This window comes from Cryptomeria japonica, chromosome 9 (assembly GCF_030272615.1).
Source record: "Cryptomeria japonica chromosome 9, Sugi_1.0, whole genome shotgun sequence".
Lineage (NCBI taxonomy): Eukaryota > Viridiplantae > Streptophyta > Pinopsida > Cupressales > Cupressaceae > Cryptomeria > Cryptomeria japonica.
The window spans coordinates 75,690,115-75,704,317 of NC_081413.1; the positions used below are offsets into that span (position 1 = coordinate 75,690,115).

The 14,203-nt window shown below is 35.3% G+C and overlaps 1 protein-coding gene across 1 annotated transcript in view; it reads left to right on the forward strand.

Annotated features, from left to right (window-relative positions):
- LOC131030200 (PTI1-like tyrosine-protein kinase At3g15890) overlaps positions 1–13,243 on the forward strand; it is a 73,340-nt gene extending 60,097 nt beyond the window's left edge. The window contains exons 2-4 of the mRNA XM_059211478.1: positions 10,543–10,687; positions 11,970–12,232; positions 12,550–13,243. Coding sequence (XP_059067461.1) covers positions 10,543–10,687; positions 11,970–12,232; positions 12,550–13,243 — 1,102 coding nt within the window. The remainder of the gene's footprint in view (positions 1–10,542; positions 10,688–11,969; positions 12,233–12,549) is intronic.
- The last annotated feature ends 960 nt before the right edge of the window (positions 13,244–14,203 follow it).

Sequence of the window (14,203 nt, forward strand, 5' to 3'; positions counted from 1 at the left end):
GGGGAGCATATCTATAGGGAATCCATTTTTCACATGAGTGTTGCCATCAATTCCAAAGGGGGAGATTGTTGGCAATTGACACTCATTGGATTTATTTTGTTGTCATTGATGGCAACAAGATATGATGGAATTCATAAACCAGGACTAGGAAGCATATACCAACAGATACCGAGTTTGGAGCATTCAGGGCTACACCGGCATCGGCATCAATACTTCTTTGGAAGCCGACATCAAGGAGGATTTACTTAAATCATTTTGTAATTATTATTGTCAAGGTCGACATTGAATATTTTTGTAAATGTATTATAATCCAACATAAGTCATATCATTTGTAATAGGTATATAGGTCAGTCTACTAGGTTATTTATAAAAAAAAGACATATGATATGTGTGGATATAGGATATTATAGCAGAACTATACAATGTGAAATATATGTATGAAGATAATTTTGTATGTGAATGTTATATCATGCAATGATTTGTAGATAGATTGGAAAGAATTCTTGGAGGAGAAGAGATACTGGTAGCAGTTCAGAGTTTATGAACCGGTACAGAGCAGAACGAGAACCAGAACTCTATTTGGCATAGCAGATGCATTCTTGAGTTCATTTTCAGTAATTTACTTTGGCAAAAAGCTTGTAGTTAGTGAGGCTCTTTAGTGATGAGCAGTATGCTCTAGGCAGTGTGCCTTCCTACAAATGCAAGCCCCTATTATATGTAATATCTTTTCAGATGGCTAGTGAACTGATATTGTAGGTCACAAATCCCACCATGGTTTTTCCTTATTGAGGTTTTCCATGTATAAATTTTGTGTGTTATGGTGTTCCTTTATGTGGATGGTTTAATTGCTTCTTGTTATATGCTTATTTGTTTACCGGTATATATATGCATGGTCTAGAAAGTTAAAAAATGTTCATTCTGGAAGAACACTAATTCACCCCCCCCCCCTCTCAATGTTCTTAGATCCCAACACTTCCATCAAACCTCAGAATGTCCTTCTTAAAGATAATACCTTGAGCTTCCATCCCAGATCTCCTCAAGCAGTTAATCTTCTACTAGAGGATCTAGATCTGATACCAATTGTTAGAAGCAACCAAGAAGGAAGACTGAGAGGGAGGGGTGAAATAGTCTTCATTGGATTAACAAATTTAAGTATAAAAATAGATCTGATAAACAAAAGTATTAAGAAAGATAAGAAAATTGAAAGCACAAAACACAACACCAAGATTTTGACGTGGAAAACCCGGTTAAGGGAAAAACTATGATGGGAACCTACCTACAGTAAGATGATACCCTACAGTAGTATGTGAAAATATTACAATAGGGAATGCACATGCATTCAGGCATACTGTCGGGAGCTTACTACTCAAATATAATGTCCTAGAAGGCTACAACCCTTAGATAATTATCACTAACTTACAATAAGATTTGGACTACAATCCGGAAGAAATGAACTGAAAGAAAAACATCTCCGAATGTCTGATTACAGTTCTCTTTAAGCACAAGTGTCTGCTCTGCAACACCAATCTCTGTGCAACACTTCACCAAAGGATAAATCTCTTGTTCGCACATAAACCACTCTCTAATAATGCAAACACGACATCGGTACCTAAATTACATGAATATATCACCTATATATACAATTCATCAACCTTGCTAACAAGGTTGGCTAAACCCTCAACCCTCAATTGTAAAATTACATCACATGATACAAAGATTGACCACCGGACCAATATAATTATTTTCATAGCATAGCATGGACCAAAATCAAATTCCAAAATACACAAATCCACTAGAAATCATGCCAAGATCAACCGCAACATGCTACAACATCAAGATAACCGCATAACATGAAAATCATCAATGGTTAATAGAAACCACTAAAATCTCACACAATGATCAATGTGGATCACCAAAAAAAAATAGGACATAACTAGGAAAAACAAGAAATCATGTTAGAATCATCAGTAATAGCTTCACCAAGACCACTTATCAAATCTTCATCTGTCAACATTTGAAAGCTTAAGAACACAACCAATCAGCAACTATCACAAAGAAAGATAACTTTCAGAGCACCAAATCATGATCCATCTGAAGTGATGATACACAAGACCATCCTAAACAATATCCCAAAATCTCAGCACAAGCTCTGATTACACCAGAATATACCTGAGAAAATACCGAACTTTGCAAAACAGTGATCGACAAATTAACACTGCAAACCGAATCATAAGATCTTCCCAATCTGCACACACAGGAGAAATACACAAGAATATGTTGACATCAATGACAACAAGATATCCTAGCAGCATCAATGACCAACAATATCCAATAGGATCTCCCTGAATGGTTACTCTCCCTCTGTGGGTAGTGACGTTACAGTCATTATGGGGATATGAAGCGGAAGGTGAGGCATCTTGAATGACTACCTTATCTTGGGAGGGTCATCTTGATGATTGTGGTGGAGGGACACCTTGAATGGTTACCCTAGGTCTATGAGAAGCAAGAGGGTCATCACCTCCTTGGATTGTAATGGTATTAATGTGGGTATCAACGAGCTCTATATGGCATACCAAGGAGTCAAATATGGAGACATAATTGGTGTAATTATAATGTACTTCATGAGATGATGAATCTTTGTCCTTACCATGTCGGGAAAAGTGATCCTAGTACATTTTAAGTTTATCATTTGAATTACGAGGTTTAGTGGTTGCAACCTCAACATCACCCTTGTCGATTAGGTCACAATATTATTTCTCATTATACCACTGAGGTTTTGATTGATTTGCATCAAAAGGGGGAATCATTGGAAAAATAATAGCACCAACCTTGACAAGTTTTTTGAAGATGACCTCGATGGGCTTAACGAGTAGGGTGTACTCACACTGGGATTAATTACTGGAATGAGGAGGTCGACCTTACATGGAGACATTGTTGTGAGACTGGGATTGGTTGTCAGGATTATATTTAATGTTAAAAGGATTATTGGTGGTGGTAGGTTTGGAGGGGACAGTCACAGTTTGAACATGCATGACATCGATAACTCCATCATTGACAATATTTTTGTTTTTGGACCAGTATATGGGCTTGTTATTATATGAGGAAGAACCTTGGTTAGACTTTTGATAAGGTTTCAACTTTCCTTCATCTAAGAGGACTCACTCTAAGGCTAGACCTTTCTTAGTGATTTTCTCAAATGTGTCCAAGCATTGACAAGTCAAGGGAAGAGATATTTTAAGTACCAGGTTATGTTGAAATATTTCAATTTGGTATGACTCTAGTATGTCTCATGAAATCATTTTAATGAGATGTCACCATCTTTGGAGGAATTTGGCAAAGATTTCTCTGGGCCTCTACTTTGTGTTGCCATGGAAACAACATTCTCAATGTTGTATGCATAATGGGATACAGACTTCCCTACAAGGTCCAGGAATGATTTGATGGAGCCATGGGGTAGGGTGAAAAAATAAGAAAGGGACTCTCCACTAGGACTCTTAGGGGAAATTCTTCTAAGGTAGACATCATTGTAGGAGACCTCTTGACAAAGGATATAGAACTCATGAATGTGGTCCCTCAGGTCACATTTTCCCTTGTACTTTTCAAACTTAGGCATTTCAAAACCAAGAGGGTACGAAGAAACTAAAATAGAACGATCATACAGAAAAGGAAACATTTCTTAGAAAGTATAAGGTCTCTTATTAGTCCCATCCTTTAAATTTTTTATAAGATCTTTCATTGCCTGAATTTCCTTCATGAGGTTAAGTTGCTAATTGTGGACATCAAGGATGTAGTGAACCGTGTTAGACCCTAGGACTTGATTGAATATGGATAGGATACCACCACTAATATATTGATAGGAAGAAATGGGAGGTTGCAAAGCCACCGGGGGGTGTGACATAGAGATGGTGTTGATAGGAGGCAAGCTAGCATTGATGTAATTTCTGAAATTATGAAGAGGTGCAAATGATCTTGGAGGATTAGAAGTACTTACTGGGATAGAAGTCGAAGGTAGAGAATTTCAGGTATAGAAGTCGCAGGTGGTGGATGAAGAAGAGCATCGTGAACAGTGCAGCCTGTGAGGTCACCTTTCAATGGCTTGTCAAGGATAGATCAATCAAAATCAAGGGGCAAACATGCCCCTTGAATAATGAGTTGAGCTACAACCCCATTAAGATTGGTTTTAAAAAATCTTTCCATCATCTCTTGATTGTAAGGATCGTCCATGAAGGATTGTAAATGTGGGGAATGCTCAGGTTTATCAACGAGTTGTTCCTCATGTTGTGGATCTTGATAAAAGAGGTGACTAGTCTCAGGCATGTCATTACCCTCGGTAGCCATCTTTGCTTTCTATGAGGGAGTCAAGAGTATGCACGGGTAACCTCAATGATAAAATGAGAACAATGGACTTTGGAATAAATTGGAAATGATGAAAAGGACAAAAAAATTGGATTTGATTTGATTTGGATTGGATTTGGATAGTCCTTGGATTAGGATGAGCTAGATTAGATGATATCTTAGCCCTTGGATTAGGACATCGATAGCATGTAGGCCATAAAGCAAGGTAACAACCAAGCTAGGCCAAACTCAGACCTTAGATTAAGATTAGATCAAGCCTTTTCTTCTTACAATAGACTTCGTTCCTAAGAAAATAGGGCAAAGGATTAGGGTTTTGATCAACCCAAATGATGAGGATCAATCAAGAAATTTACTTGAGATAGATTCTTTCTCAAGCACAAGGCCAATTGTGAATTTTCTTAATGATAAAAGGTCTAAGTTAGACTTTTGGAAAGCACTAACCTTAGATTGGGAGGTTAATTGATTGATTGATTGGATTAAGGTTGATGATTGATGTGCTAAGTCCTTAAAGATGAAAGATGACAATGATTATGAAAGAAAGGATAGATTGAAGAAAGGGAATGCAATAAAGGTTACCTTGGATGGGAGATGAATCAATAAGTGATTTTGGGTACAGATAAGTTAGACAAAGGGATGTGACCACTCCTATTGATGCTTTGGGATAATTATGATCTTTGATTGAAAGCACAAGTTCTCAAAGGCTCCTCATCAAACTCATTGTTGTAACCATGAAGATAATCATGGAAGTGATGTAAGAAGGTACAATGTTATGACAAGAGCTTGTGGTTGATGTACAAAAATCTGTGGTACTTGAGGATTTGCTTATAGCCAGGCTTCTTCTTCTTGACTTGATGGTAAATGGACTTTTTGGGATGCTTGAGCGACTTGATTTTATGGTGCATGAGTGAATTTGGTCAAATGTTGAATCAAATTTGAAAAATGTTGGACTATGTCTACTCTTGGCAAGATAAATCAAATAGTGACAAACACTTGGCCAACGTAATGCTTTGTAATAAGCGTGAAAGTGAGGAGGACCTTGATTAGCATGATAGCATAAAATTTACTAGTTTGCACAATGAAGACATGTGAAAGACATACAACCTAGGGTAGAAGTCAAAACCATTCAATGGGGCCCCCATATCAATAGAATACCTCAAACAAGTGGACAAATAGAGATTTTGGTAGCACTGGCTCCCCCACCACAACACTCACTTCTCGGGCATACTAGATTCTCTTACCCTGAAGATCTAAAGAACTTTTAACTGAGGGATTCCTATCTCATCTTGAATATAGGTAGATGAGGGGTATCTAAGAGGTACGATCCACACACCCTAAACCATGAAATGTAGGGATTTTGGGCTATTAAAACATGGTGTCTAGTAATGTTTTGAGGGGTTTCGATCCAACATCGAATCCTCAAATAAATTCACTTAAGGTTTTAGTTGAGCTTATTGGTGCAAAGAAGGCCTCCACATACATTGAATTTACTCAACATTTCAGTTTCCTAACTAGTATATTTATATAGTGGCTCAAAAAAACTGCTTGAGATCCTGTCGAGACAAATGATATCCCCAACGTGTCCCAATTTCGAACTACTCCCTTGGAGTGATGAGGCCGCCAAGAGGCAATTCTCTACAAAAAAAGGAAAAATCAGGCGTTGTCAATCACCTTTCTCTTCACCCAAGGTCCACGAAGGCGAGGGGAGAGGATACTTGGTGTAACAGTGGGTCCACCCTACATGTCTACAAGTGCACCAATCATGAAAAATAAAGGTTCCTTTTAACCCCAAATAAAAGATTTTCTAATCTAATGATACAAAAAAAAAAAAACTAAGCTAGTGAAAAATGGTGATCTTCAAGGAACGTGCTGTAAAAAAGTGTTAGTAGTCTGATTAAAATTTTGGACAGATGGGAAAATGTTGCAAATTAGTAATTGAATGTGTCTTCTTACAATGAAGATGCTGAAAGACAAGCACAAATGCCAATGTCTGTGTAGATGCTAAGGTATGCACAAACGTTGATTTACGACCTAGACATAGAAAACCTGAGAGAAATGCAAGAAAATTTAAAATTTAAATTTGAAACTTCATGGGATTTTTATTTCTGTGGAGACATCGAAGTACCAAGCGCAAATGGTGACAACTCCATAAATGCCGAAGTAGGCTTGTTGCCAAAAACTATAAGCAGAAGATTCAAAAATTCAAAATTGTACAGAGGATGAGAAAAGAAGACAGGAAGAAACATCATTCTATAGCACAGACATTGACGTCTACAAAGCTGAAGCACAATTCCTAAAAAAAATCATCTAATTAGCCTAAAAGAACAGATTTAAATGTTATAATTCAAAATATTTAGCTAAATACAAGAAAAGTAAAAACAACTAACTGATTTTTTTGGTGATTTTTTAGTTTATATAAGGCTTTTTTTGGATTTTATGCAGTTAAAATTAGAGAAAGCATATAAAAATAAAGACACCAATCTAGACTACAAAGATGTTGAAATAAATTCCGACGAGACAAAGTTAGTGGGAAAATTTTGAATTTGAATGGAGACACCAACCTGTGAAAGCGCAAATGCTAAAACCAAACATGGAGAGGCCGAAGTGCAGACAAACACGTCATTCCGCAGACATACAAGAAAAATGCTAAAAACAAGCCAAAATTTGTTAAATTCTAGGGACATGGATCTCACTGGGTATGCCAAAATGAACCAAGAGAAAAGTTTTGAGTGTGATAATGGTTAGTGCATAAACTAAAAAAATATAAATGAATCATTCAAATGCATAAAAAGAACGATTATACCTAAAACTTCCTTTTGTTCCTTGGAATGAGCCTTTGGTGAAGTGAAGAATGTGCCCCTTCCTCACTTGATTGGATTGGCCCCTCAAAAGGATGTGGATTTCTCTCCACTACACAACAAAGGTATGTGGGATGGATATATTGATGAGATTATTTGGCTAAGTGTGGGGTGATTTGTGCATAATGAGGGTGTTATGGATGTGATTTGAGAGCTCAAGTGGACACCATAAACTTACACAAAATATGGATGTGGAAATGAGAGGAGGACACTTCAATTTATAGATTTTAGGAGATCCAAATGAAGGGCCAAGATTTATTTGAAATGGAGGATGGGGATTGAAAGAAGGTGGGAGAGGATTGAGAGGAATTGGTGTGGGGTTTGAGAGATTTTTCATAAAGGCATTTCTTGTCTCCACATCTTACAAGGTACATGGGGAAGAGATTCCCAATTACATTGGGCAAGAAAAAAGGAATATAAAATTCCTTAGAGAAAGGAGAGAGGAATTTAAAATTCCAAAATAAGGGATGTGTGCGAAGGATAAAACTATAAAGTAATTAAAAATTTATAGGGAAGAGAAGGAATGGGGACATACAAAAGATTTGAAATCCTTCAAATGACATGACCAAAGTTAGTACATTTAAGGTTTTGAAGGTGAGAGAGGAAATTTATTTATGGCAAATGGTTGACTTGTTCCTAATCTTGGTGATTAGGAATGTGCAAAAGATTAAGAGGAGTGATTAGGTGGGTTAGTGAGGGATTAGAATGCAAGTGGGAAAGTTAGGAGGATGCGACATGAGGAGAGAGTGAGTTGAGGAATATAAAATTGAGGGATAATGATCAACGTGATTATAGAAGAATTAATTACCTACTAGATGAGGATTAAAATAAGTGATTTAAAGGAATCACCTTGGTTAGGTTAATTAATTGGAATTAATTAACTAAGTGGAAATTAGAAGAAATAATGATTTCGATGACTTTGGAAGAATAGGGAAATAATTAATTTATTGGCAAATTAATAATTGGAATATAGTGATAAAATTAATTAAATTTAATTTAATTAATTTTAAGAGGAATAAAGAAAAACATAATCAAATAAATTAACTATGTAGAAGGGCTTAAATTAATTAAATATTTAATTTAATTAATTTTAGACATCTACACAAACGCTTCATAAGAAATACCTTATTCGAAGCTGAGGTTTCTCATACAATTTAGTCAATGCTTGCATCAAGGCTTCAATCATTGTTTCTTTTGATATATTGAATCCTATAAATGGTGCAAGGCACAACCGAATGGTCCCCAATGATTTTCTATCTAAAATCTCCCAGTCTTCATCTGACATCGTGGAGGGTTTCTTTGTCTTTCCTTCAAACAGATCCTTTTGATATAGGTAATTCTCCATGTGCATTTTCCATAACTAATAATTTTAGCTGTTGACCTTCTTGACCTTGAATTTGGTTTCTTCCATTTCTCCCACGCAAATCTAAAAGTCCCTGCCGATTTACAAAAATACATGGGTTTGATACCAATTGTTAGGGTTTTGGCATATCAAAAGTAAATACAAATTAAAATTTATATGCAGATTCAAATACGCAAAAGATGAAGAAAAAATGCACAACACAAATAACACAGAGATTTAACATGGTTCACCCAAGATGGGCTACATCCACAGAACACAACCATCTGATCTTTTCTTATTATCCAATAAATTAGTGCAACACCATTATAATATCTTTTACATTCCAGTTGCTTATAACATGTAGTTTTTAGGGCAAAATACAAAGTCGACCTTTTTAGGGTTTTTTCAATATATTTTTTTTTAATGAGTGTACAGTAGTTGCATGATCAGTCGCCACATATTAACAACTATTTGTCGTCGATGTTTGTTGATTCTCCTAAGAAAAAATGAACTTGTAGTCATTTTTTAAAAATTAAATACTTTTAGGAAATGGGTATCCATTTTGTAAACAAGTATCATCAGGTCGAGATCCTGAACTGTAACTAGTACTCATTTTGACTTTAGACACGAATCTTTGATACTAAAGCATTCTTGTTAGGATTTTTTTTTCCCAACACTTTCCCTATATGTGGACCCAACTTGCTTTTACCCAAGTCTATTTCCTATAATGATTCATCTCTCTAATACATAATATTTTATGTATGATTACTAGATTATAAATAAATGTGCATTGAATGATTTGAAATGCCACTAGCTAGTAATAATCATACAAAACATAAGGCGATTTTGCTAGAACTAATAATAAGGGTAGGATTCAACAAATTTTAAAAAATATATTTTTTTATTTTGAGCTCCTTAAATCCATGAGTTTGAGATCACTCTTGAATTTTTAGGATTTAGATTTACCTAAGATAAGGAAGACGTAATTCTAGTGTAGATAATGGATGTTCAAATATGAGAAACACAATAAATGTAAAGTGAATAAAAGTGTGTATAAGAATGGATGAGATAAAGTCAAATGCATGAGAATGCATATGAATGAAGTAAGTCAAAGATTGAAAAATAAGCCTAAATATAAATGAAGGTAAGTCAAAGCTTAAAAAATGAGTCTAATTTTATGCAAGATTTTTTCATTTGTCAAAATATAATTATATAAATTCATTCTTTCAAACGAGACTCAAAATTAACTCAAAATAGATATAGGTGAGAAAATAGATATAAGTATATAAATCTCAACATTACAAACAAAAACATAAACTTCTTGTTTTGCTTTAAAAAGAAAATCTCATAATAAAATAACTTAAAAATATTAATTTGCAATTGGCCTTCAATAAGTTCAACCCATTACCTATTCAATTTTTTTTCCACACTCGTGTTTTTATTGGCATATTTTATTTAATGCCATCGGCGATGGAAGTAAGGACAACATAATGCTTCCAAACTCTCGCGATCCCGCCCGCCGTGAAATACGCCCTTCGAATTATTCTCACCCCGCTAAGTATTATTTATTTAATCAGCCGGCCGAGGACGGTCTGCAATTTTAATAAACATCCACCTCAATCTCAACTCCGTTCGGTATCTTGGTTTGAATTGCAAACAAGCTTAGCGATGATGAATATGATGAAGATTTACTGATATCATCGAATTGCAAAACACCTTTGTTCTTAACATCTTGCAAGGAAAATTTAGAGCTTGAAAGGAATTTTCTTATAATTTGATATCTCTTCAAGCAAAACGATTGGACAGCAGATTTTTGAATTCAGTTATCGATTACATTACATCGATGGCTTTCTTCAAATGTTGCTGTGGAGGACCGCGTGACAAGTCTTTGTAAGATATCTCAACCATGGCATAACTCTGTGTTTTTCAACGTGGTTTTGTTTTCTCTGTGTGGCTTAAGAAAACAATCCGATCTTTGTTTTGATGCAGAAGATACAGTGGGAGCGTAAAGCCATGGAGGATTTTCACTCTAAAAGAGCTCCAGATTGCCACTGCTAATTTTAGCGAGGAAAATAAGCTTGGAGAAGGGGGGTTTGGCAGTGTATACTGGGGCCGGACACACGATGGTTTAGAGGTATTTCTTCCCTTTGTAAAGCTTCGTAACATTGAAGAACACAGAGTATTTCTATAACAATCAAATTATTTGGTGATTTGATTGAACAGATACTGCTGTTTAAAAAGATTAATTATTTTACATTGGATTTATAGATTTTTTTTTAAATCATGCTTTTACTTCTTGATATATTGAATATGAAAACTGGTTCTGTCAATGGGTTTTTGGTCTATTCATCAGTTTGAATGAGTCTATTAAAGATCAAGTTTTGACGAGTTCAAGATGTCAACACTATAATAAATGAGATCAGGATTATGTCAATTTTTCAAATAGACACCTCAGTCTTGACTCTCAGGGGAAGAGAACATCGAAAAGGTTTCAACCTCCTCCTTTATTGCATAGAATGATATAAAACCTCCATTAAAAATAATCCATTCCCACAACCCATGAGTGGATTTCATCTTATATATAATTTATTTGAATCCTGTCAATTCACCAATAATTTTGTTGTAGATCCATCCTGGTCCAGATCTCTCAGGTAACTAGCTGATAAATCAATGTCAAAATATCAGGTTTTAATCATTTTACTTCTAAAGCGGAAACCAGTGATTTAATTTCTAGTTGACCGTATGCCCTGTTAATGCTTAAGCTTGTTGATCATAGAGGTATGTTAAAAACTTCTACGTAATAGTGGGTGTGATCTTTGTATATTTGATGACCCAATTTAGATTTTTTTATTTTATTACAACCCGTAGCAATTAAGGCATTCTCAGTTCACAGGGTGCTCAATTCATGGAAACAAATCTAAAATTTAAAGCTTTTAATATTTGGTTGATAATGGCGGATCTAAACCATTTGCCCAAGGAAGACTGACTTTAGTTTTCAGAAACTATATTTCATTGGACCTATTCCCCTGTATCCTGTCCTTTTGCCTCCAATTTACAGTTCAAATCTGGAGTCTGACCAGTGTACCTACAAGATTTTTTAATATTTTGTGTCTGTCTTAGTTTTCTGATATTACTATGATGAATGATACTGTGATCTGAAAAAAAGAATGTGATCCGAAACATTGATTCAAAAGTTAATACACAGTGTAATTCAGAAATCTAAAAAATAAATCAAATTATGAATTATAAAAATCTGATATCATTAACATGTTATATACATATACATTATCAGTTTAGGCTTACTACTACTTTAGCACTTGGCCCTTGGGCACTGGTATTTGCTCGCTCTTAGAATGAACCTCAAATAAAGAGTTTAGTTTGGTAGTCAATACTGAATCTGATTTTCGGCTGTGCAGATTGCAGTCAAGAAGCTAAAATCAATGAACTCGAAAGCAGAGATGGAGTTTGCTGTAGAGGTGGAGATTCTGGGTAGAGTGAGGCACAAAAACCTATTGGGGCTTAGGGGATATTGTGCAGGTGGGGATGAACGTCTCATAGTTTATGACTACATGCCAAATCTTAGTCTGCTTTCACATCTTCACGGCCAGCTTGCAGCCGATGTTGAACTGAACTGGCAAAGAAGAATGAACATAGCTCTAGGATCTGCTGAAGGCCTTGTGTAAGTGATAATCTTCCATAAAAAATTCGATTTATGAATCTCTGCAATTTTAATGAAATATATTGAATCACCTTTAAGAGTAGGGTAGCAGGAAAGAATGGCCATTTTTGCATTAATATAATAAAAGGATTTTGTATTCATGGATTTTGCATTGATGTATTCTAGGAGTAGAATAAATAGAGTGTTTTGCTTTTACCACATTTTTACATTGATCTACTGGTAAAAGTTCCAAGTATAAAGGAAAATATTTAGAAGCCCATGTTTAAATCGGCTCAAAACTGTATAATTGATGAATATGTGTATTTCTTGAATATCAGGTATCTGCACCATGAAGCTACTCCTCATATAATCCATAGAGATATCAAAGCAAGCAATGTACTGTTAGACTCCAATTATGATGCCCAAGTTGCAGATTTTGGATTTGCAAAGCTGATCCCTGATGGGGTTAGTCATCTTACTACAAGAGTTAAGGGGACCCTGGGGTATCTTGCACCAGAATATGCCATGTGGGGTAAGGTCTCTGAGAGTTGTGATGTTTACAGCTTCGGTATTTTGCTTCTTGAAATTATAAGTGGAAGGAAACCAATAGAGAAGCTCCCTGGAGGAGTCAAGAGAACGATAATTGAATGGGCTTCTCCATTGGTGCACAAGGAAAGGTACAGTGAATTGGTGGATCCTAGACTTCAGGGTAAGTTTGAAGAGACACAGCTCAAAAGAGCTATTTATGTAGCAACCAGATGTGCTCAAAATTCACCAGAGGACAGGCCTAACATGAGGGAAGTTGCAGACATGCTGAGAGGGGAAAGGAGGAGCAGAGATGTTAATTTTGTTAAATTAGAGAGTGCCAGATATGATGATGATTTGCTTCAACAAGATCAATCTTCTGATGATGATGATGAATCTTATGTTTCTGAGATTAAGCAGCAAAAGAAAATAAATAATGCCCAGAAGGTACAAAGAAGTCAGCAGCAACCTAACCATTATGGGACCAGAGGGAAAGCATTGAGATGATGAAATTCATTCATGGAGCTTGGTATGGTCATGAGGATGGATGGACAAAAATCCCAGTTCACTAGTTAATTGAGAGTTTGGCTTTGAATGTTTTGCTGTAACTTACATGTTTTATTGTACCCTACATAGATCTGCCATTATAGGGGAATGAGAGCTGTGTTCTTGTCCTTGTTAAATAAGAGTCAAAAGGGTAAATTGTACAATGGAATGGAGGTTTATGTGGAGAGTATTTGATATTCTTTTCCTTGTAAGTTAAGTGGGGAAAAACTTATTCCTCCAAGATTAGAGACGAGCTAGGATTTGGCTAATGCAACTTATCATCTTGGAAGTTCTCTTTTACTAGAGTTTCAAATTTCTAAACTCCGAGTTATCTCAAAGATTTTATGGATATATGCCGCTACAATTGTATAGCGAAATGAAATCAATAGCACTTCCATTAAAGTTTGTAACCATCTACAATAATGTGTGTTATAATCAAGATTATGTAGATTATGTGTTGAAGATGTGTTGATGGGTAATATTAAATCTTTGGAAACCAATTTTTAGTAAATTGATTTGGTATTAGGAAAATGATTTAGGTTTATTAATTAAATTAAGTAATTAAAAATTAATTTATTTGAATTAGTTACGTGAGTTGTTGAAATAGTATTGATTTGATCAAATAATATTATATTAGAAGTATAATCATGTTATAAATAGTAATAAATGTAGAGAAAGATTGTTTAGTTATATAACTAAAAGATGATTGCCTTTTGTTTAACATTGTGAAATCTATGCTCCTTTGTAGTGTTTGTAAATTGTATCCTTATACAATTTCATACTCACTTAGGCCTCACTTTAGCATTCTAGCCTTTCATGCTTTCACCATGTTTCATTCTACTCACACGGACTTCGGATTTCAATCTTCACCTAGCACTTGGTTCAATGGTCCTTTGTTTAGCCCTAATAGGTTGGACAAGG